The sequence below is a fragment of the Cervus canadensis genome, chromosome 25 (genome assembly GCF_019320065.1).
Source record: "Cervus canadensis isolate Bull #8, Minnesota chromosome 25, ASM1932006v1, whole genome shotgun sequence".
Classification (NCBI taxonomy): domain Eukaryota; kingdom Metazoa; phylum Chordata; class Mammalia; order Artiodactyla; family Cervidae; genus Cervus; species Cervus canadensis.
The window spans coordinates 52600926-52625479 of NC_057410.1; the positions used below are offsets into that span (position 1 = coordinate 52600926).

The following is a 24554-nucleotide window of genomic DNA, read 5'->3' on the forward strand; positions in this document are numbered from 1 at the left end:
TGAGTGTTCATATAGTCCCAATTGTTTCACAAATGTTCTTTTTCACTAGTTTGTCAAATTAGGATCCACATAAGGTCCATCCACTGCAACAGGTTGTTACATCTCTTAAATCTGTTTTATTCTGTATATTCCCCTTCCATTTTTATTTTTAATAATATTGCATTTATTTTAATATATATTTAGCAAACACCACACATCCATACACCTACTTTTACAAAGGTCAAGAAAGAGTTCCTCAATTCCTTTGTTCTGTTTGGCTGAAGTGTGATAATGTTTTGCTCCCACAGATTCTGCATACCTTAAAAAGAAAAGTAACAACAGTAATTGATGTAAAATAATGTTTCAAGTTTTTGCCACAACTGCTATTTGAACTTTTTTTTTAAACAGTAGCACTTTTAGTGACTTATTACTAATTAACCCAGGTTTAGTGAAATTAAGATCATATACTGTTTAATATCTCTATATATAGAACCAACTTTTAAATAAAAATATATTGTAAGACTTGAAATTTTTATAAATTAATCTGCAACCCAAATATTTTAGTTTTTGTGACTCACTATTTGGCCATGGCAGTTTTCTTTTGCATCACTTTTATACTTTTTACTGAAACCAAAAAGAGAATTGAAAGTGAAATATCTTTAAATGTCATGAAAAGTCTAGAAACTGCCAATGTAAACACGCTTCACTGAATCCAATAGCTCAATCTATATTAAAAGGTTTGAGTAATAACTAAATGGTAAAGAACACCGTGCAAGGATGAAGACTTCTTACAGAGAGTGACTGATGGAAGGAAGAGAAGCACAACACTTACGATTCTGCTTCTTGGATGGAAACATGTCTCTCCTTCTCCAAGTCTACTTTATTACCTAATTGGAAAAAGTAAATGCCAGTGTTCAACATTGATTCATTTTTATCATGAAATTAAGCTAATTCTAAATATACAATTGCTATTTTAATCCCCTAGGAAAATAATGCCAAATCCCCACCAGACTTCTCAGGGTCTTGAAACTATCAGGTTAACTCCTATGACATGAGGGTTGATCATGACTGTCAAGGTGAATGCCTCAAACTCCCTCAAATGGCTCAACGCATATCCCTCCTGAAGCTGCGGACTCGGAGAGGAAAGAACTCTCCTAAAGAGATGAGCGTTCTTTTTGATTTAGAGAATAAATGGGATTAGGATTTACTAGGGAACCCTAAGGAAAAATCTATGATTCTTATCCAAGTGGAAGTGGTCCCCAACCAACTTAGAGATGGTCAGTAATTAAACAAGGCCATCTTATTGCTCATGAAAATATATTAGGCTAGCCTTTTGGATCCTAAGAATATTTTGGTTTTCTGGATGATATGAACTGATTAAAGAAAGCATTAAAACGTATGGCTTTTGAAGTACTTCACCAGTGCAGGGGAAGAAACTGTACTGTTTGTTTTAAAAACATCAGAGAACTTAGTATATGAACACCATGCAGATTTTATTTCTTTTTGTCATTTATTTTTATTATTTTGAGGCTAATTACTTTACACTATTGTAGTGGTTTTTGCCATACATTGACATAAATCAGCCATGGATTTACATGTGTTCCCCATCCTGAAACCCTCTCCCGCCTCCCTCCCCATCCCATCCCTCTGGGTCATCCCAGTGCACCAGCCCGGAGCACTTGTCTCATGCATCCAACCTGGACTGGCGATCTGTTTCACACTTGATAATATACCATGCAGATTTTAAATTACTGAAAATAAGTTTGGCTTTCCTTAAGCAATTAAACCAAACTGAAATTATGCTACAAAGCAACCAGAATAAAAGTGAAGAAACTTCAAAATGCAGATTCCTTACTATATACAGGCTAGAGATGAAGGTAAATAGGCTGGACTGAGTGCTAAAGGCAATGTAAATAACAGACAGGAAAGGGGGAAATACACTAAGAAAGGACACATTAAACAAATATTTTCATTTCTTCTATTATGACCTATAGAGGTAAAAAAGGAAATCCTATAAATAAAGTCATTTTTTTCTTGGAACTTTAGAGCATCAGGAAGACAATTTCAGATAAAGCATTGAACTAAGCTCCCAATGAAAGATGCAACGCTTAGAACTGAGAAGTACAAGCCCAGAGGCTTTGCATATAGAAGACCTCAATAATCTGAGCCCCTAACTATATGCAGCTTCAAGTAACATTTGACACAGTAGCCTAAGGCTGAGAGGGAAGCAGACATGCTAAAGCTCAGAAAATGAAAGAAAGTGAAGTCGCTCAGTCGTGTATGACTCTTTGCGACCCCATGGACTGCAGTCCACCAGGCTTCCCTGTCCACGGGATTTCCCAGGCAACAGTACTGGAGTGGGTTGCCATTTCCTTCTCCAGGGGATCTTCCCGACCCAGGGATTGAACCCAGGTCTCCCGCATTGTAGGCAGACGCTTTTACCAGCTGAGCCACCAGGGAAGCATCTGCCTACAGTGCAGGAGACTTGGGTTCAATTCCTGGGTCAGGAAGATCTCCTGGAGAAGGGAATGGCAACCCACTCCAGTATTCTTGCCTCCCCCCCCACAAAAAAAAAACGGGCTCAAAGCTCAGAAGGTCCTAGCAAATTCAGTACTGAACTCTTCCTTCTTTGAACAGTCTACCTCAGCAAGAAAACACATATCAGTTCTGATCTCCCACATTATTCTGTCAATAAAATTTTTAATCTGCTAAATATTACAGCCAATACATCCAACAGTTGCCAGCAGAGTAAACTGTTCTATGCTGTGAAGAATGCAAAAAGCACCACCTAGTGGCAGATGGTTCCAACAAGCAGGAACAAGATTCTGCCACAGTAAAAAGGGAAAACAGTCTCCTTATAGAAGGAGACACTCGTTGAAGTTAACGAAAACCCTCTGAGTTGGTTTGATAGAGCTTAAATGTCTCTCTTTTTATTTTTTTTTCAAAATCTTCCAGAATTACTAACATCTACTTTTTAAAAATGAGGTTAGGGAAAGTAGACAATCACCTTACTGCCTCAAATGAATATTCTGGAAAAACCGAGACACTGCTTTATTATTTAATAGCATTTTAAACTTAGCCAACTTTAATAAAGCCAGTTATTTTCTTTTAGATTTTTTGGCCCGCCACCATGGCTTGCAGTATCTTGGTTACCCAGCCAGAGACTGCACCCGGGCCACAGCAGGGAAAGCGCCAAGTCCTAAACACTGGGCCACCAGGGGTTCCCCAAATCTGTTATTGTTAAAATTGCTGACTATTTTAATAACACAATTAATATTTTAAACAAAAAAATCCTTCTACTAAGTAACTACTATTTCTTTGAACAGTAAGTGCTCATGATGGATTAACAGCACAGACTAAGTCACAAAACTGCCTGTCAGTGACTGATACCTTTCCAAAGTTCAAGACCTTTGTAGCTCCTGTGTTTGTTTGAAGGCAAGAGAGCTAAAGCTGGCAGCTTTGAGGATTATTTCCCTGATAGCTCAGATGATAAAGAGTCTGCTTGCAGTGCTGGAGACCCAGGTTCGATCCCTCGGTCAGGAAGATCCCGTGGAGAAAGAAATGGCAACCCACTACAGTATTCTTGCCTGGAAAATCTCATGGATGGAGGACAGGCTACAGTCCATGGGGTCGCAAAGAGTCAGACACGACTAAGCCACTTCACTTCACTTCTGTTTCAATACTACTCTGTGGCCACATTGGGAACATTCCAATAGGCTTAAACACCTGAAAACACCAAAATAAGCACCTACTTGAGAGTACTGTATACTTTCTGAGGGCTGAAGCCATTGGAGAAGAAAAGGCTATCCTGCTAAGAACACTAAAAACTTTTTCTTCTTTAAAAATACCTATTTTAATAAAGAACATGGAAGGGATATGCCCATTGCTAAGGGCAGATGGCTAATAGCAATAAAGAGGACTTTATTTTGCTTAGACAAAATAAAGGATGGAATGCGGCCTAGTGGAAACTTTTAAATCTGATAAATTTCGCTTTAACTTCTGGCTCATTTCAAAACTATACGATTTGGGGCATATTACTTCACCCCTCTTAGTCTCACTTTGTACAAATGCAGCTAATAAACTTTCTAAGGTTTATGTGAAAATAAGATATAATGTAAAAGGCCCAGTAAATAGTACATATACAATGGAGAGTAGTTATTAAAATCAGCCATATTCATCACAGTGAATGATCAAATGAAAAATCAACACAGTTATGAGAGACTTAAAGCCCATGATAATTAACACACTTCTTATCACAATCCTGACTGGCTTAGGAAATTCTTTACCCACCCCACCCCCCAATTTAGTTGGGTTTCCCTTTGTGTTATCACAGCACCCTCCCCTTACCCCTTCACAGCATATATCACAATATACAATAACAGCTTGTTTTTCTTTCTCACCCTACACAATAAGCTCTGGGACGACAAGGACCGTATCTATTTTTTTTCCCCCTATTTTTTAACTTATTCACTATATTACTCCCAAAGCCTGGTACACACCAGCAAGTGTGTACACATATTGTTGGTTAAGCATACGGGCCTGAAGGAGCAGACAGGCCTAAACTAAAACCCCAGGCCTCTCTCTACATACTATGCAGTCTGGGAACTGTCACGTTCGCTAGGTCCATTTCCTCACGTGTAAAATGGCAATGGCAACAATGCCTTCTTGCAGTGTTGTCAGGGGGCCTAAATGAAATAATAACGGTGTAGTTCTTAGAACAGTACCTGGCACTCAACAAGTGGTAAGTAGTTATTAATAAATGTATGTTTAACAAACATACAAATGTTGAGAACAGACTATTAACAAAATATTCTATTAAATAGAGCAACCACAGCCAAGAGTGCTGATCAATGGATTAAATAAAACTAGGGGGGAAAGTCTCTGCTAGCAACGGATGGAGTTCTCTATTCCTGATTTACACATTATTAGTGGTTTAGATAAGGACCGAGAAGGTTAAGCATCTAATTTACACATGAAAAAGCTAGTAGATTATAAATATGTCAAGCATAAACAGTCAGAAGCATATGGCAAGTTGAATCTTACACTTAGGTTTATGTAACAGATATGCAGGAAGACAGGAAAAGCCTAACAGAAGAGCAATACTTATAAAAACGAAATTCTGATTTTTGTTAACTATAATCTATATAAAAGACAAATTAAGCTGACATGACTGCTAAAAAGCATATGCAATCTTAGAGATAAAAATCTAAACAAACAAACAAACAAACAAACAAAAAATCTAAACAAAAAAGGAACCAAAGAGCAATGCCAGAAGTCCAAGACAGAGTTCTAGAGTTCTCTTACTTTACCCATTAAGAATATTCCTCCACTCTAGTGAATCATGGTCTACTTTCATCTTTGGAGTCAAGAGTCACCTTTGGAGTCCTTAACTCAAAAATATGTATAGTTAAATGTAACAAGAACAGATTCAAGGGATTAGATCTGGTAGACACAGTGTCTGAAGAACTATGGACGTAGGTTTGTAACACTGTACAGGAACCAGTAACCAAAATCATCTCAAAGAAAAAGAAATGCAAGAAGGCAAAGTGGTTGTCTCAGGAGGCTTTACTAACAGCCAAGGAAAGAAGAGAAGCAAAAGGCAAGGAAGAAAGGGAAAGATAAACCCAACTGAGTGCAGAGTTCCACAGAATAGCAAGGAGAGATAAGAAGGCCTTCTTCAATGAACAATGCAAAGAAATAGAGGAAAACTATAGAGCAGCAAAGACTAAAGATTGCTTCAAGAAAACTGGAGCTATCAAGGAAACATCTCATAAAAGGATGGGCACGATAAAGGACAGAAATGGTAAAGACCTAACAGAAGCAGAAGAGACTAAGAAGTGGTAACAAGAATACACACAAAAACTGTACAAAAAAGTTCTCAGTGACCCAGATAACTAGAACTGGACATCCTGAAGCGTGAAGTCAAGTGGGCCTTCGGAAGCATGACTAAGAGCAAAGTAGTGGAGGTGACGGAATTCCAACTTAGCTATTTAAAATCCTAATAGGTGATGCTGCTGCACTCAATATGTCAGTAAATTTGGAAAATCCAGCAGTGGCAACAGGACTGGAAAAGGTCAGTTTTCATTCCAATCCCAAAGAAAGGCAATGTCAAAGAATGTTCAAACTACCGCACAATTGCACTCATTTCACATGCTAGTAAGGTAATGCTCAAAATCCTTCAAGGTAGGCTTCAATAGTACATGAACTGATAACTTCCAGATGTACAAGGTGGGTGTCGAAGAGGCAGAGGAAGCCAGAGATCAAACTGCCAACATTTGTTGCATGATGGAGAAAGCAAGGAAGTTCCAGAAAAACATCTACTTCTGCTTCATTGACTACGCTAAAGCTTTTGACTGAGTGGATCACAAGAAACTGTGGAAAATTGTTAAAGAGATGGGAATACCAGACCACCTTACCTGTCTCCTGAGAAACCCGTTTGCAGGTCAAGAAGCAACAGTTAGAACCGGACATGGAACAACAGACTACTTCCAAATTGGAAAAGGAGTACGACAAGGCTGTGTTCTGTCACCCTGCTTATTTAACTTCTATGCAGAGTACATCATGCAAAATGCCAGGCTGGATGAAGCACAAGCTGGAATCAAGGTTGCTGGGGGAAATATCAACAACCTCAGATATGCAGATGATACTCCTCTAATGGCAAAAAGTGAAGAGGACTAAAGAACCTCTTGATTAGGGTGAAAGAGGAGAGTGAAAAAGTTGGTTTAAAACTCAACATTCAAAAAACTAAAATCATAGCATCTGGCCCCATCACTTCATGGCAAATAGATGGGGAAAAAGTGGAAACACTGACAGATTTTCTTTTGTTGGGCTCCAAAATCACGGTGCATAGTGACTGCCACCACAAAATAAAAAGACAATTGTTCCTTGGAAGGTAAGCAATGACAAACCTAGACAGTGTATTAAAAAGTAGTGACATCAATTTGTTGACAAATGTCTATGCAGTCAAAGCTATGGTTTTTCCAGTAGTCACGTATGAATGTTGAGTTGGACCATAAAGAAGGCTGAGTGCTGAACAATTGATGCTTTTGACCTGTGCTCTTCAAGACTTCTGAGAGTCCCTTGGACAGCAAGAAGATCAAACTAGTCCATCCTAGAAGAAATCAACACTGAATATTCACTGTAAGGACTGATGCTGAAGCTGACACTCCAATACTTTGGCCACCTGAGTGAAGAGCCAACTCACTGGCAAAGCCCCTGCTGCTGGGAAAGACTGAAGCAAAAGGAGAAGGGAGTGGCAGAAAAGAAGACGATTAGATAGCATCACCCATTTAATGGAGATGAATTTGAGCAAACTCTGGGAGACAGTGGAGGACAGAAGAGCCTGGCGTGCTGCAGGCCATGGGGCTGCAAAGAGTCGGACACAACTCAGCCACTGAACAACGACAGTATGACGAGAACACAGCCTGAGTCACTGATTGTAATTATACTGTAGCTGCCAAGCTCTCTTATTTTCTAAAATAATCTTACGATGAAAAACTAAAGGTCAAGCTGAAGCAAGGCTGGGAGACTCAAAGCCCTACATGTTCAGGGATTCCCAGCTGCTCCCCCAAGGGCATTCCTTGAATTACAGATGCTTGAATCTCTTGAAAGATCCCTTCGAAATTCTAAATTACTCTAAAATATTAAATACTAAAATACCATTCTTCTTTTCTCATGTAACTTTAAAATGAAAATTATTCATTTACTATTCTTTAATAAAGTATAAAAGAAACAAAGGACATTTTTAAAAATTACTGTCACTTACCTACTATACATAAACAGATTTCATTTCCCAACATTTTCCGTAATTCTTTCACCCAGTTTTTAACCTGTGTATACAAGCGTAAATATTAAAACAAATCCTGTTACAATGACTACAATTACAATACCCCAAAATGCAATGTTGCGAAAATACCTCAAAATTCTGTCTAATGGTCCATATATTTAGTTATTAGGAATGATTCACTATATAGGAGCATGTATATTGCAAACCACAGACACACACATCCAATGGAAAGATTTCTCTCCCATCTACATACTAAGTATAAAGAGAAGCATCTCTAATTACAAACTTTCATAAATCGTCCACATATCTAAGCAAAGCTGTGCACCAGAGCAAAAGCATGTCCACTGCAGCCTCTGATAAGAGATGGTCATGTAGAATCACACTGGATTGAAGAACGTATGGGCTTGAGGATTCCCTAGTGGTCCAGCGGCTAGAACTCAGTGCTTTACTGCTCAGGGCCAGGGTTCAATCCCTGGTCAGGAAACCAAGATCCCACAAGGCACATGATGCAACCAAAAAAATAAAAATAAAAAAATACACACATATACAAGCTTAATTAGAAGTCTTTTATACCCCAGTTGGTTCCAAAATAGAGGCACAGGAGCTTCTGTGACACACACTTAAAGGAAAAACAAAACGTACAGGAGTAGAAAGAGAGTAAAATAAAGTTTTATCTTCTGGTGTGTGATAGGTTTCTTCACCCTCAGCATCACTGGTACTTTGGCTTTGCCAGCTCTCTCCGCGAGGGCTGTCCTGTGCAGTGAATGACGCTTAGTAGCATCCCTGGCCTCCCACCGGCTAGACACCAGTGCCACTGCCAGGTGTGACAACCAAAGCTGTCTCTAGACACTGCCACCACCGACGGGTAACCACTGGACTAGCCAGGGAATTCCCTACCTCTAGCCAATATTCTTCTTCATCTGCAGTCAGATTCCCCTCCACAGGCATTCTATTCATTAACCCATACACTCTGTGATGGGTTACAGAGGGTCAGAAACTGTCTGCGAAGAGTCCATTTCTTCTCTGACTCTGCTCTAGCCGAGTCTCCTGCTTTGACCAAGAGAATCTGGCAGCACTAGCGCCATGCCAATTCCAGACTAAAGTCTTAGGAAGTCTGTCAGCTCTCTCTTGGGATCTAGTTGTCATATAAGGTTTGGCTGGAATACAGATTAATGAGAGCATGTGGACAGAGTACTGGAGAACAAGACACCAAATGGAGTGAGAAGGCACATGGGGGAAAACCAGGCCCTCTTGGATCCAGGTCCCCACCCAGCCAACCCCAGTTCATGCAGCACTCTGAGTGACTCCACTGACACCACACGGAGCAGAGGATTTGTCCAGAAAAGAAAGAGTGTGAAAATCGCTCAGTCCTGTCCGACTCTTTACAACCCCATGGACTATACAGTCCATGGAATTTTCCGGGCCAGAATACTAGAATGGGTAGCCTTTCCCTTCTCCAGGGGATCTTCCCAACCCTGGGATCAAACCCAGGTCTCCTGCATTGCAGGCAGATTCTTTACCAACTGAGCCACAAGGGAAGCCCAAGAATACTGGAGTGGGTAGCCTATCCCTTCTCCAGGGGATCTTCCCGACCCAGGAATAGAATCAGGGTCTCCTGCATTGCAGGCGGATTCTTTACCAACTGAGGTACAAGGGAAGCCCAGGCAACCCTCAAAGCCATGAGAAATAATTGTTGTTTTAAGCCATCAAATTTGGGGGGTTTTGTTATGCAGCAAGAGATAACTGGTCACTTTTCAACCTAAATGACTCCACTTTCTTTTAGTCAATAAAATACTTAAACCATTTCTTTCCATGCCAAAAAGGCAAGAAGGGATAGAAGAGATAACAAACAGTATCCCAAAGATAAAATGTTTTAAAATATCATTAAATCTGCAAGCTACCTATTTTCATTTTTCTACTCCTTGGCCTGTTTTTCAACACGGCATTAATAATCCAAAGGCTCACTTGTATATCTGCTTCATCCATTAAATGCTAGGAAACAAATAAAAATAAAAAACAAAAAGGGCAAGTAATTTCAAGAAGTACAAACCTGTAACTCAAGGCAAGAAAAGTTTCGCCTTGGAATTACCCCCTTTAGTTACATATCTTTTCTTATTCCCAAAGGCTTTCAAAAGGTCAAATAAGTAAACTGTCACAATCCTAACTGTGATGAGAATTCAGAGGTTAAGTTTAATGGTCACTCATTTTTGGTCCCAAAAACTTTATAAAAACGAAGTACTTTAAAATAAACACTGTGTTGATTTTCCTTTTAAAATCTGTATTGAATCCTCCAGGATACCTAGTGAGGAGAAAAGAGCTTAAACTTGATTTAGTTCTTCTTCTACCTCCCCATCATTACGGAACCCACCCGTGCAGCAATACCAAGTTTTCAGGTGCCCAGTGTGTACAGAATCAAAAAAAAAGTTTGTGATTTTTCTTCAATAAGGAGAAAAAAAGGCGTCTGTATTTTTCTGAAGCTTTTACTTCAGATTATTTCCCTTTCCAATATCTGAGAAAGCCATATAATAAACTATTAATAGATGATATCCATACTGTTAACATGAATTAAATACTCCATTAAAAAATATGACTGATCATCATTTATGTACAAACTATGCTTTTAAAGCCAAGGCTAATCACACTGTTAAACAAACACGTTAATGCAGACTTGACAAATCACTGTTGCTCTATTAAGTCGTTCACCCATAAGTAAGCAAGGTACCTTCTGAAAAGAATCTTCATCTGTTATATCATAAACTAAAATAGCTCCATTTGAATCTCTGTAGTAAATTGGACCCAATGCGTGGAATCTCTCTTGACCTGCTGTATCCTAAATAAAGCAACAAACGTTTATTAGACCAGAAGAAAACATATATCTATTATTTAAACTACAGTGAGCTTCTGACTAATTATAAACTAGGGTATAAAGTTATAGATAACCCCAAAACACTGCTAAAAGAAACAAGCTATAAAAAATTTTAAGTTATAATTAATATTCAATGTTTTACTGTTTTGTAAAGGTTACTTCTCCCCTCCCCAACCCTCCTCCTCCTCAGCAATCTTTCCCACCCTCACTAAAAAGCCAACTCAGTTGTCAAAGGGCTGGCATGACCACAATGGCCTTATAAGCCAGAAACAGGCTTGGCACTAAATTTACGTTCTCCATAGAGAGAGGAGACAAGGAGAAACTGCATTATCCTTGCCCTAGTCTCCACCAGCCACTCCCTTGGAAGATTAGGACATGGAGACAGGGGGATAAAGGCCAGGCAGGCTGTCCACCTCTTTCTCTGAAATGGAATCCCTTGAGTTCACCCTTCTCCAGTTGAAAAGTTATGACAGCATTATTCACGTATAACAAGTGTATTCAAGATAGAATTCTTAGCCAGATTTTAGGGGGAAAAGATGTTTAATTAAAAAAAAAAAAAGGTTTTGGCTAACCTTGAGTTAACAACAACAACAAAAAAATCCCAGAAATTCAAATTCCTATGTCTTAAGCCAATCAGTTATTAGAGTATGAAAAACAGGTAAAGGCCTTCACTCATACAGCTGAAAACGTTAACTTACCCATATAGCAAGATTTACTCTCTTCCCACCAATATTTAACTTCTTTGTTAAGAATGATGCCTAAGAAGAGAGATATACATTAAATGATGTTTTACATAAAACTTCTTATCCTAAAAACTATAGATGAATGAATCATATCATATGAAACAAGCTATCTGGGAGAAAAAGCAATCATGAGTTTCTATTAATAACTAAACATTGTTTCCACTGAAAACAGAACAGTATTTTTATTCTAAGAAAAAGATATTTTGTTTTATGAACACAAGTTATGAAAAGTACCCAAAAGCTGGTCATTAAATATTTTTAGTTTTTTTTTTCCCTCATTAAAACATTTTCTTAGCATTTAATTTGATGCCACCTAACCTACTCATTATAGTAAGAGTCTAAGAGACTTCTAAGATGAAATAAAAGAAATGTTTACTGGTGTTTACTTAGCTGTATGAATACCATTACTACTGGAAATTTTCCCGCAATTATTTTGCAATTCAATTATTTAAACTACAGCTAAAAACTGTACCAGGTACTATCACAGAAATGAAAGAAAACAGTTCCAGCTTTCAAAGAGCTTACAGTTCCACTGCAAATATTAAAATGTAAGGAGGTTGGTTAAAATGGAGGGTCTTGCTAAGTACACTATAAGGAAAATGCTGAGAAAGGAGTGTAAAGCTTGCCTGGATAAGTCACAAAACGCTTCAGTAAGAAAGTAATGAGCTCCTCTTTATGAGTAGTAGGGTTTTTCCTGACAGACAGGTGAAACCACTGAAGCCTGAAACATGTAACTCACCATGCCACAGGAAACTCCAAGCTGGTCTGGCGTATGCCAGAGATGAAACTCTAAAGTTAGGAAAAGGTTGAATCAAAAAACCCTGAAACTCCGTATCTCAAGATATGGACTTAACCTTGTGGGTCTCAATAAAAGCTGTTTCAAGACTCTAGACAAGGTTTTTGGTTTTTCTTTGTAATGCACACTACAGTCAGGTGTATTTGCGGACTGCTGTGGATTGCTCCATATCCCCTTTGTGTATTCACAGTGCACACTGAGAGTCTGCCAAAAGAAAGACTGGCTAATTGTATTTATACAAGTATTTCCCAAACTCATTTGACTTCTTTTCCCCTAAAGAAACACCTAACTCATCCAAAGAAGTAAATGTTAGGAAATAATACTGTTGACAATGAAGAATCAATGAAGGGCTTTTAAGCAGTGAGGACATGTAAAATCTGTATTTTTAAGAGAATGACTACGATAGGAAGAAAGACAGGACTAGACCTGGAAGACAGGAGGCTATTTTAAAGCTTGAAAGAAAAGCATAAAGGGCCTGAATTAAATGCACTAAGATAGAAAAGAGAATAAAATCAAGAGTAATTGAAGAGGGAATATAATCAGAAACCTGAGTCAGCTGACATGTTTAAAAAAGGAACAAAGAACCAAGTTCAAAGCTATTCAGAGATTATCACATTTAAGTGTATCGATACAAAAGAAAGTGCAGAGATGGAAAGTAAAACAGATAAAAAGGCTAGGATGGTGAATTACTGATATTACTGAAGGAGAAAGAACCTAGATTTTAGGAAGGACTTTCTACTGTATATATACCAAGGAAAATTAAAAACTAAGAAAAGGCCACTAGATTGAATGATTAACTAAGGAATCCAGATACAAAGGAATCACAAATGGCAGAGCTGAGATCAAATCCAGGAATGTCTACCTTCAAGATACTTTATTAAATAAAACAGAGGTTATATAGAAAAGGGTAAAATATTTAATTCAATGGCAAAACAACAAAGGAAATAACTTGGAAAATAAGAAGACCAAATACATGTTATGACAATAAATATGAATGAAGGAATATTTCCCACTCATAGCATAAGGGTTAAGAATATCAACTTTGAAGCAGAACTTTGGATTTGAATCTCAGCTTTGCCACTTATCAGTTGTATAATTTATTTGAACTCAACCATTTGCCCTATTTCACTATCATTGTTATATAAAGAAACTCAAAATCTGACTCCTATACAAATGTTTAATAGATAAGTAAAGTTAAATGCCTATTTCTCCTCTTTCAAACATATTTAAAATTAAACTGATCTTCCCTCCAAAATTGGCTTTCCACTGTAACATTAGTATTTTAATCACATTCTCCAAGGCACTGAGGTTTAACATCTCAGGAATATCATCACTGAATATTCTTCCTTCCCTGTCATCCCATATTCCAAAAAAACTGATCAAGTCTTGTCTTCATATTTCCTCTCAAGTTCTATGACCACCAGTCTCATATTAAGTCATAAATATAAATACCTTTGGTCTCACCTCACACTCTGGTTCTCTAGTCTACATGCCACATTATCTTCCCCAAACCTCCATGGTTAAAAATAAAAACAAGCAAACAAACAAAAACAAAAAGCCCTTACCACATCCATAGCTGAGTTCTCTAATAAGTTATCACTTTACATTAGTATACTTGAACTACATCCTGCTGGCAGGTAATATCATAAAAGCCTTTTGTCAAGAGTTTTGTGGGGATTTCTCAGCAGAGGGAAGTGAATTATAGCTGGGAGAGCTCCATCATTTCCTTTCTACCACTCCTTCTGAAACTTACCATCATTTTCCATGGTGAGTTGAGAGACAGTGCTAAGTCTCTCCTAAGGAACCATGGATGTATAGAATAATTTTATGGAAAGAGTGCTCATTAGAGCACTGATTCTTTAGAAAAAGCAATAAAGAAAATGGAACAAAATAACCTAAGTATCTATCACTAGGCAATTCTTTAAAAAATATACAAATGTAGCCCATCGATACAGTGAGACACTACACAGTCATTTCTACTGCTATTGCTAATACCAGCTAACAGTTACTGAATGCTTACCTTTCACCAAGTACTGTGCAATGCACTTTTTACAAAGTCATTCATAAGCTTCTCCTTTAGGAAAGTCAGGGAGCCCTAATATAGAAATAAAAATCTCAGAGCCTTATCTTTGTATCCAAGGACCTCCACCATTTGTCTACATCTATCTTCCTAGAAAGCTTCCAGTATTTATAGAGTCTATACTATATATTCCCTCCAATTCTGTTTGTTCATAAAATTCCTCTCTAACTTGGGCCTATTCTTTAGTTTCTATCTTAATCTCATCTATCCAAGACCAGTTCACAGACCTATAATAATCTTCTCTGAATTTTTTAATTGTCTCATACCACCCATACAGCCCACACTGGATTTCTCTATGCAGCAGAACTTTAGGGAACCTAATCTTACAATATACAGCACATACCACCTCATATTTTAAGTTATCTTTTCATGGGTATACGTATTCTGTTAACTAGATTATATATTTTTATTTACCACTTTCACAGTGCTTACAATGACATGGGCAGTGTTTTAAATACTTTTCAATATTAATTCACTTCTCGTAAAACTCTGTGATTAGATATAGTTATTATCCAAATATTATAGAAGTGGACACAGAGACAAAGGAATGTTAAGTATCTTGTTCAAGGTCACAAGCGACAGAGTAGGATTTGAAATCTAGGCGGTCTGGCTCCAGGCATGACTCACAGGCACTGTGCTGTGGTACCTGCCAGACTGAGATGTGAATGAACACTTCTCTAACCGAGGGGGCAGGGGGAACCACAGTGCTGCCCACAGTAGACCTGCAAATGCTGTTACTGTAGATAAATGCATCTACAGCGTGCCTGGTATAATTCAAGTTATGTGAAAGATATGTTTCAAATAGTTTCCTTATAAACCAAATTATTTTAACTCAAATATCTGATGCACCAGGAAAGCACACTGTAACACGGTACTCACTAAATCTTTTCCTTCTGTCTTCATAACAAAAAAACTTAAGACTCTCTCTATGGAAAGAGTTCTTCTGTAATACAAATCATCTCATTTTATATAAATCCTAAATTCTTAATATTTCATGGATATTTTTTAAAGAACAAACATCTTCTGTTTTAAAAATAATTACAGTTGAGAATAAAGTGGAAAGATTTAACATGACATCAAGACAGCTGCAAATGACCAGAAGGTTGAAATCTCTTTTTTCTCCCCCCAACTACCTCTATGAGGCATACTTAATTTGGCCAAGCTACTGAGATACCATTCATGGTTATGTAATACTCTGGGGCAGAGGTTCTTAATTCTACTACATGGTAGTAAAAATGGGAGGAAGGTATAATCATGAACTGCTTTGAGAATCAGATAAAAGCCATGAACCCACTCAACACTCAAGAAAACAGCTCATATGCACATATAAAAAAAAAAATTTTTTTATAAAGCCCTGGCAACATCTCAGTGAAAGAACCCCACTGAGAAAGAGAAGGGGAGAGTGGCATAAACAATGTCAATTCAAAGGTTTCGAGGAATATGGGAAGAAAAAAAATAGTACATATTATGTGCCACCACGCTTCGTCTTTCTCATTTTATTTTTGTATTAGTAAGAACCCTGTGAAGTAGGCAATTAGCCCTATTTCACAGGTGTGGATCCGAGATTTAAAGAAATACAGTGACTCACCCAAGGTCAGACAACTCAGTCAGGTACTGCAGTGGGTGGAAGGCTGTCTGCCTTTTCCCACTGCACAAAGCTGCCTATTCTAGAACACACACGTTCTTAAGCTGGCTCTCCTCCACTTGGACTGAGTGCTCCTGGACACCAACTCATCTCCCAAAATACTCTCAGGGTAGCCACAAACAATGAGAATCAAAGCAGTGGTACGTTTCTCACTTTAGTCCTCCAAACCCTGAGTTGTGTTTGTGTGTAGCATGCTTGGTTGCTCAGTCATGTCCAACTCTTTGCGACCCCATGGACTGCAGCCTGCCAGGGTCCTCTGTCTATAGAATTATCGCCGGCAAGAATACTGGAGCAGGTTGTCATTTCCTACTCCAGGGGCTCTTCCAGACCCAGAGATCAAACCCACCTGTCTTGCACTTTCTGCATTGGCAGATGGATTCTTTACCAGCGCACCACCTGAAAACTCTGAGTTACAGCATCACTATTTCTTCTAATTCCAAAGATTTCATCTTCCAAACTTTAGGTGGATTAAGAGATTTATCAATCTTATTAGACATCTGTCATTCGCACCTGATGCTTATTTACCCAGCACTTTATTTGAAGTCATGATGGGTACTTTTTTAATCTCTATTTTTAAAAAATGCTTATAGGTGAGATGTAATAAGAATAAATTGAATTTGCCAAGTGAAAGTCTTTTCATATCTGGTTTCATCAAAGTTTTAATGTTTTTCTGGGTTTTTTTTTGGCCAAACCACTTGTTCTTTTGGCAAAACAAAATACCTAATGCAGTATAGTAACAACTGTAGACAAATATCCAACTGTCTTTATCTAAATTCAATAGACTTTCCAGTTATATTACTTTTGCTACAGTTACTAACATTGTTTCTGGCTTAAGGATTTAAAGCATCTATTGGGAGTTCCCTGGTGTCCAGGGGTTAGGACTTTGTGCTTTCATGGCCCCGGTCTTTCCCTGATCAGGGGCTAAGATTATGCAAGTGGGGCTGGGAGTGGCGGGCGTAATCCACTGACTCCTTTCAGCTGAAGTTGCGGACATGAAAGGGTTCAGTCAGGTAACTCATAAAATGAGTCCTCTCTAGCAAGGCAATAAAAATGAGCTACCAGAAAACTAAGATGACTTTCTACAAGGTCAAAATCATGGTACAGTATATAAAGGTAACAAATCAACATGTTACACAACTTAAGTTTATAAAATGCTATATATCAAATATTTTTAATTTAAAAAAAGAAAGAAAACTAAGCTGGGTGCTTGACTACCTCATTTCTTATCTTTAGCTTCCATAAAGAGCTATTATAATCAGTTTAGAGTCCAAGTAAATACTTTGAGGAGTCAAAAAGTCACTTCGAAGGACTAGCTCAAAACATACAGCAGAAAATAAGTTAGATATAGAACAGTTATGTGTTAGAAGTTCAAAGCAATAATTCAGAAAAACTCTTCTTAAAAAAAAAAAAATCACCCACCCTTCCATAGCCCACATATATCTAGTAAAATACTGAGGGAAAAAGGAAAGATTTTATAAAGACATTGTAAACAAATTGGCTGAATCTTTTAAGTGGCTTCCAGTACTACCTTAGAAGATCTTTCACACATTTGAAACATTAATCTTATAAACAAGGAAATTAAGATTCCTAGCTGAGTATAAAACTAACTGCTAGAGTCTGAATGCCAAGTGTTACTCTGGAGGTTAAGGTGTATGAATTTAAAAAAAAAAAAGTAGCTGACATAGATTAAGAAAAAAATAGTTACACCATCACTATACATAGGCCCTCAGAAATCTAACCCAAGTCTTTGTTTTCTCACTTGCAAACTCTTAGGATACTGTCTTCCCAACCAACTTTACAGCACTGCTTTGTTAATCAAATGACAGGCACCTACCCTAGACTTCAGGAGGCAGAGAGGTGGAATTCCAGTTAGAGTTCTAAAAGGAAAGATGATGGATGGTTCTGATTATGAAAAGTGATTCGGCAAACAAAACTAAGACAGCAGACCCAATATTAATCAATGTGGCAGCCCAAAAACTCATAGGATCTTTTCTACTTCGGAGTTAGAAAAGGATTCTCCACAGGGGAGGTGACAGCCTGCACTTTTTTGCACAGTTCAAACCACACTAAGAGTCATTTCTGCAGCTTAAGCTATCAAATTTTAAGAAAAGAGGGCAATGATTAAATATCAAGTATCCAGAAGAGATGTCAAAATAATGATATGACTTAGAACAATGTTACAGGCGGTCTAGTAAAAGGAACCAGAACTGTTTACCAAGAGAAGACAAAACTCAAGGAGATGTATAGCCATCTTCAACTATCAGAAGGGATGCCATGTGTGACTAAGATTCAGAAAGCAGGGAAACAGATTTTCTATCTAGACAGGGAAAAATGAACTGGAAAGTAATCTGTCCAAAAATGAAACATGCTATCTCAGGATACATTGTTTTCCACCTTCTGTATCAGCTCATCTCACCTCCAAGATGTTCAGACTAAACTAGGCAATCACTTGACTGAAATATTAAACAAAAGACTGAAATAGTAAACCATAAACTATCTTAGGTTCCTTTTAGTCTTTAAAACAGGAATGCTTGAGAGTGTACTTTGCAACCAAAACACAAAGTATTTTACAAAGATAAGTAGTAGGTAGTTCTTTTTGCTAAGTAAAAAGGGAAATTCTTTCTCTCACATCTTATGATGCATTAGTTCCTCTCCATCTGGAATGAAAGGTATACAAGACTCTCTATGGGTCTCACTGAAATCAGATTTCTCTGAAAAGACTGAAAAGATGAAATGATCTGATATCCAAGAGAAGGAGACTGTATATAATGCTGTTTCCATATGTTGGTACACAGCAAAATCCTCAATTCTAGAACATAATCCAGATAATGTTTGTGATCAGAGTTACATGCTATGCTTTGAGATCTATGTAGATTGCAGAGGTTTCCTCTCAGACATTTAAAAATCTGAACCCAGCTAAAAGCTTTGAGGATATTTTTGGAATGTATAAGTGTAATTTTTAGGCTGAAGGGCTAAATTATCTTTTTAAAAAAATTAAGAGCTCAATTAAAATGGTCTTCTCTTTTCTCTAAGATCTGTAGCACAAAAGAAATCACTAAGGGGTGGTTTACCAACATCCAGAAACAGTGCTCCAAAATTTTAAATCTAAACTGGATTCAAATTTCAGCTTGAGAACCAAGACTTGTAGCAATATGATGACCAACAAGTTACTCAACTTAACCATGCCTGTTTCAGCATCTGTAAAATGAGGCTAATAAAACTATCCACCTCACAGGCTGTTACAAGAACAGAAGAAAAGTAAAATACTCAGCACAGTAAGAACTCACTAAATGTTGGCTATTATTACTTTACCTTAATAAATTTTGAAATTTCCAACTGATCATAGGTATTGAACCTATAAATTTCCTTTATCTCTCTAGCAACACTCAACCGTAATTATTAAAATTGTGTTAAGTGACCTTGTACAAAAATGCAGGAAAACAACAACAACAAAAAAACTACCCAGGTTCCCGACATTCGCTCTTTCAGATCGTATGCTTTATACAGAAGTAAAAACAGACGAGTAAAAATAGAACATGGAATCAGAATCAGAGCGTCTTTGTAAATTCTAGACTCAGTAGTTTAAAAATAGCATCAAACATCTAATGCCACAATTAAGAAACTGCATTCTATCAAATAGTGTCCATGGACTTACACACTACACAATCACTAATTAACACCTATTGCGCAATTTGGGGTAGTAATAATAAAGATGGAGCACTTACACTGGGCCAGGTCCTAGGTGCGTTTATGAATATTTGTCCTGACGATCCTATGAACTATATTCTATTATTATGGCCATTTTAACAGATGGAGAAACACAGGCACAGATAGGTTAATTAACTTGCGCAAAATCACACAGCTAGTTAAACGAATAGAGGTGCAATCAGGCTCAAAGTCCAGTAGACTTGACTGCCTCTGATGAAACTGATCAGGGCGGATTCGTTGGGTATTTTTCTTCTAACACGTGCAAACTGATTTCACGCTCAATTAGTGATTACATTTTAACACTTTTCTGACTAACAATCATGTATCTGCAAATGAAAGCTGGCCCTACATTTACAAGCAAAGAAAATAAACAGCAGCAGTAAAGCTGTTAGCTTGAGGACCAATTGTTGGCCAGTATTCGTATGACGTTTCCACGTGAATATGGGTCGACCCGCATCGGTGAATATAAGTGACCCACAAGTCAGACCCACGCAGGCTGCAATGGAACTGCGTAACCCTCACCAGCAAGCGGTCATTTCAAAATCCCTCCAGAGAGAAAAGTCTTGCCAATCGGCGCGTTGTTCGAAGACAGGACAAAATGGAACTTGCACAAACACTTAGTCATCAGTAAGTGCTGAAGTTACACATCACCTAGTTCGCAAAATCAAACCCGCAGCTAAGTTCCTAATTCCGAAAGAAAGAAAAAGGGCTGACGCTCGGTTGACTGACTGCAGGGTGAAGGCACCTAGGGCCCAAGCGGAAGCGAGTCAGAGAGGAAAAACTAGCCCCACGACCGGGACCCCACCACATGCGCAGCCACTCTGGGGACCCTGGGGACTTTTCAGGGCCCTTCCACTTCTCTCCCGAGAGCCTGTACCGTCTCCGGGCTGCCCCGACTACGCGTCTTCCCAGGGTGAGACCGCAAAGGCAATGCGCAGGCGGAGGGGACAGGCCTGGGATCTGGGCGCCCCGACCCAGAGGACCGCGGTGGCAAAGTCCCCTGAGGCGCGGAGGCGCAGGGGCCCCGAGACGCCGCCCCCGCCCCCCGCGGCCCGCACCTGCAGGGTGGTGATGTGCTTGTCGTTGAACTTGTTCTCGCAGTAGCGCAGCACCAGCGACGTCTTACCCACGCAGCCTTCCCCCAGCAGCACCACCTTGAACGAGTAGGCTCGGCCCGCCGCCGCCCCGCCGCCGCCGGCCGCAGCCATCCCGTCGCGTCCCCGCCGCCCGAGCCCTAGCGCCGCGCCGAGTTCCCCAGACGCCGCGGCACCTTCACAGCCGCGGCCCGCGCAGCCCCTCCGCACCGGCGCCCCCCGCCCCGGGCGCCGTCCCCACTGCCGCCTCCGGGAGAGGCCTGGAAGCGCCGAGAGGAAAGTCCGAGTGTGAAGGGCCCCGGGCACCACGTCAGGAACCGGGGGAGAGGCGAGGAACGCTCGCTCTCCGCCTCCCTCTAATGGCGTCTCCTTCCTCCTACGTCACACGTCGGGTCACGTGACGGCCGCGACGGGGGCGGCCCCGGAGCGCGTCTGGGCGTGGGCGGGGCCTGCGGACCGCGGCCGCGGGCCCGAGCGAGACCCTGCGGGCCCTCTCCGGCGGAGCTCGGCTGTCTGCGGGCCGCCACCTCTCTGCAGCTGGTGGGAGCCTGCATACAATGAGGAATGAGGAATTTGAGGCGAGCCCAGCTCAGGTGGAATGTTCAAGTACACAATGTTCTCGTTCTTGCCCGGGGGATGTTCACGAGGCTAATGACCTCTCCCTTCCGGAGGTCCCGGTAAAACGATTTTGCCGAGGTGACCCCCTCAGTATCTTGACAGTCTTCCTCTGTGGGATCCCAAATCCTAACTATTGAATTTCTTTCAGGTCCCCAGACCACCTGGACTCCTGCTTAAATCTCAGTGTCTCGCCTTAAACCAGAAGGTTTCCCTGACCACCCATCTCTGTCCATCATTTCAACTCTCTCCCCACCGTGTATCTTCTCTAGCCCAACTTACTATACTTCGTGGAAATTACTATGTTCAATATTTCTCTTTCCTTATTAGGCTGTAGATTTCTTAAAGGCAAGAACTGTGTGAGACTCGCCCACCCTTGAGTTTCTGACTCCAAGTGCCAGACACATTACTGGTATTCTATAAATATTTGGGAAGGAATGAATAGATGATACTACTTAGGCCTTTATGCCTTGGTTTCCCATTTTTTCCTATCTTTCATGAAGCTTTTTCCCCCATGACTTTCCATGTTGACTCCACCTCGACAAACCTGTCAGATTTGATGATTTCCTCCTGTGCCTCCCCTTTCTTTAATGAAATAAGTTCTTCCAAGACACCATACCAGTGTTTCTAAGAGTTTGCAACCAGAAACCTGATGTCAGCAAACATATTCTTTTTCATGAGACTCCTCTTCCATTCAAACCAGATGGTCGATTCATTGATTCAACAAATATTTGAAGGTGCCCACCATATGCCAGACACTGTGCTGAATAAGATACAATGCCTTGTCATTAAGAACTTACTGTTTAGCAGGAAAAACAGAAACGGTCATTATTCAATTGAATGGTTTCAACTTTATAAAGCAGTTCTGAGTATGCAAATGTATATGGGGACTCAGGGGCTTCCCAGGTGGCGCTAGTGGTAAAGAAACTGTCTGCCAATGCGGGAGAGGCTAGAGATGCCCGTTAGATTCCTGGGTGGGGAAGATACCCTGGAGTAGGAGCTGGCACCCCACTCCAGTATTCTTGCCTGGAAAATACCATGGGCAGATGAACCTGGTGGGCTGCAAAGAGTTGGACACGACTGAGCACAGCACGAATGATGGGGACCCAACTGGTTTAGCCTACTAGGGAAAGCTGCTGGGAAGATGCTACCTTTGGAAAGGTGTAATCTGGGTGAAGAAGGGAGGGGAGCTCTGCAAGCAGAGAGAATAGCATGACCTACAACCTTGAGGTAGAGAAAAACAAGTAAGATAAGAATGCAGAGAACTTCAGATGAGACCAGCACAGAAGCCAGGAATCAATACTGAGAGGACGTTTCAGCAAATGAAGGGTTTTAATTAAAGAGGCTGATATAATCAGATTTGACATTTAAAGGATCACTCTGGCTACAATTTGAAAAATGGATTGGAGAACGATAACACTACTTCAATTTATTTAGAATCAGCCATTAAAGAAACCTTATGTTTTTATAAAATATCCTCATCCTTGCCTCTAAGGATATATTCTCTACTTCTGTCCACATTCCTGCTCTCAGAGTCTTTGGATATTCATGAGTTGTTCCAGAATTTGGAAGAGACTTCACTTTGAAGGGGCCCATTCCATTGTCCATTCTGAATTTTTAATATTGAATTGAAATTTACCTCTCACCGCCTACAATAAATTGTTTCTCATTCACCCTACACAACGTGTATCTAATCTCTATTCTCTGTGAAACATCTTTATATTAATACATGTGAAGAAAGCTGTATGATCTTCCTTTAAGCCTTCTCTTTTCAGTATAGCCAATCGTTTCAACCACTGTTCAAATAATATGGATCCCAGATCATTTAATAGCTTAATCATCTTAGAATCTAAGCACAGTAGTTTGTATTCATCACTGAAAAACAATGAAAACTATTGGGAAATAATTTGTTTAAAATTAAAATAATTTTCCAGTTGTAGCTTACAGTGGGGTTTAAGGAATGTTCACAGATTGCAATAAGTCAGTTTGGCACAATTTTGAGCACAGAGTAGGGAAATATAGATGTAAATTGTGGCAGGTTGGTTGAGGCCCTTCAAAGATACCAGGTTTGAATACCTTGTGGCTGGAAATGTTACCTTGTTACCCATTGTCAGATATTGTGCTACAAATGTAATCCAGTAAGATATGACTTCTGCCCTCATCCAGTTTACAGTCTAATGGGAATCACAAATAATTGAAACAGTTAAAGTTTGGTAAGTGCTCTATAGGACCTGTACATGGAGCTATGGAACCTTGGGAACATCAACTAACCGAGCTGTTCCACAAGATAAGTCAGATCAAATGGGCACATCCTTTATCCTCAATTTTCTCAATATTTCGGTAGATTTGACTCAGCTGGCCACTCTCTTTTTTGTGACATGTGTGCCCCCTGTGTCTTCCAGGTTATCACAGTCTTCCAGTTTCCCCTGCTTTATTAGCTGCATCTTTTCCATCTGTTTGCTTGCTTCTCCACCTACGCTTGAGTGCGTGCTCTGTCACTTCAGTTGTGTCCAACTCTTTCTGCCAGTCTCTAAATGTTAGTGGGCTTCCAGACTCAGTCCTCTCCAATAAAACTCTCTAGTGATCTCACCCAGTCCTTTGGCTTGAAATATCTACTACATATTCACTACTCTTCAATGTACATCTATCACTCCCTTGTGCACTTGACATGTATATAGGCAACTCCCATTTAACATCATCACTCAAATGTCAAATAGGCATACTAAACACCATATGTTTAAAGTAGATCCCTCAATTTCTCTCCAAAAGTTGTTTCTTCCCTGATTTTTCCTGTCTTGGTAAATAATTTTATTATGCATCTATTTACTACAGCTGCTGCTGCTAAGTCACTTCAGTCGTGTCCAACTCTGTGTGACCCCACAGACGGCAGCCCACCAGGCTCCGCCATCCCTGGGATTCTCCAGGCAAGAACACTGGAGTGGGTTGCCATTGACTACGGCCAAAACCTAGCTAATATCTTTCTGTTTTCTCTTAATCTTCACATCCATCCACTATACCGTGAAAAACACATTTTTTGTTTCTTTGTTTTTTAATTGGAGGATAATTTATAATGTTGTATTGGTTTCTGCATTGCAACAACAGGAATAAGCCTGTATATATAGGCTCCCTCCAGAGCCTCCCTCCACATCCCACCCCTCTAGGTCATCACAGAGCATCTGCTGGGCTCCCTGTGTGAGACAGATCTTGCATTCATCAATTCTTCATCTCTACCACCCTAGTGA

At 39.7% G+C, this 24554-nt stretch overlaps 1 protein-coding gene across 2 annotated transcripts in view; it reads right to left on the reverse strand.

Annotated features, from left to right (window-relative positions):
* The window catches only part of RAB21 (RAB21, member RAS oncogene family), a 30602-nt gene extending 9529 nt beyond the window's left edge, over window positions 1–21073 (reverse strand). Inside the window, exons 1-7 of one of the 2 annotated variants that reach the window (XM_043446279.1) lie at window positions 20662–21073; window positions 11330–11389; window positions 10488–10595; window positions 7745–7808; window positions 812–866; window positions 558–603; window positions 210–298 (exon numbers count right to left, since the gene is read on the reverse strand). In XM_043446279.1, coding sequence (XP_043302214.1) covers window positions 236–298; window positions 558–603; window positions 812–866; window positions 7745–7808; window positions 10488–10595; window positions 11330–11389; window positions 20662–20811 — 546 coding nt within the window. In that variant the 5' untranslated portion in view covers window positions 20812–21073 and the 3' untranslated portion in view covers window positions 210–235. The remainder of the gene's footprint in view (window positions 1–209; window positions 299–557; window positions 604–811; window positions 867–7744; window positions 7809–10487; window positions 10596–11329; window positions 11390–20661) is intronic. The other variant, XM_043446278.1, reaches the window with a different exon arrangement.
* Window positions 21074–24554: the final 3481 nt, after the last annotated feature.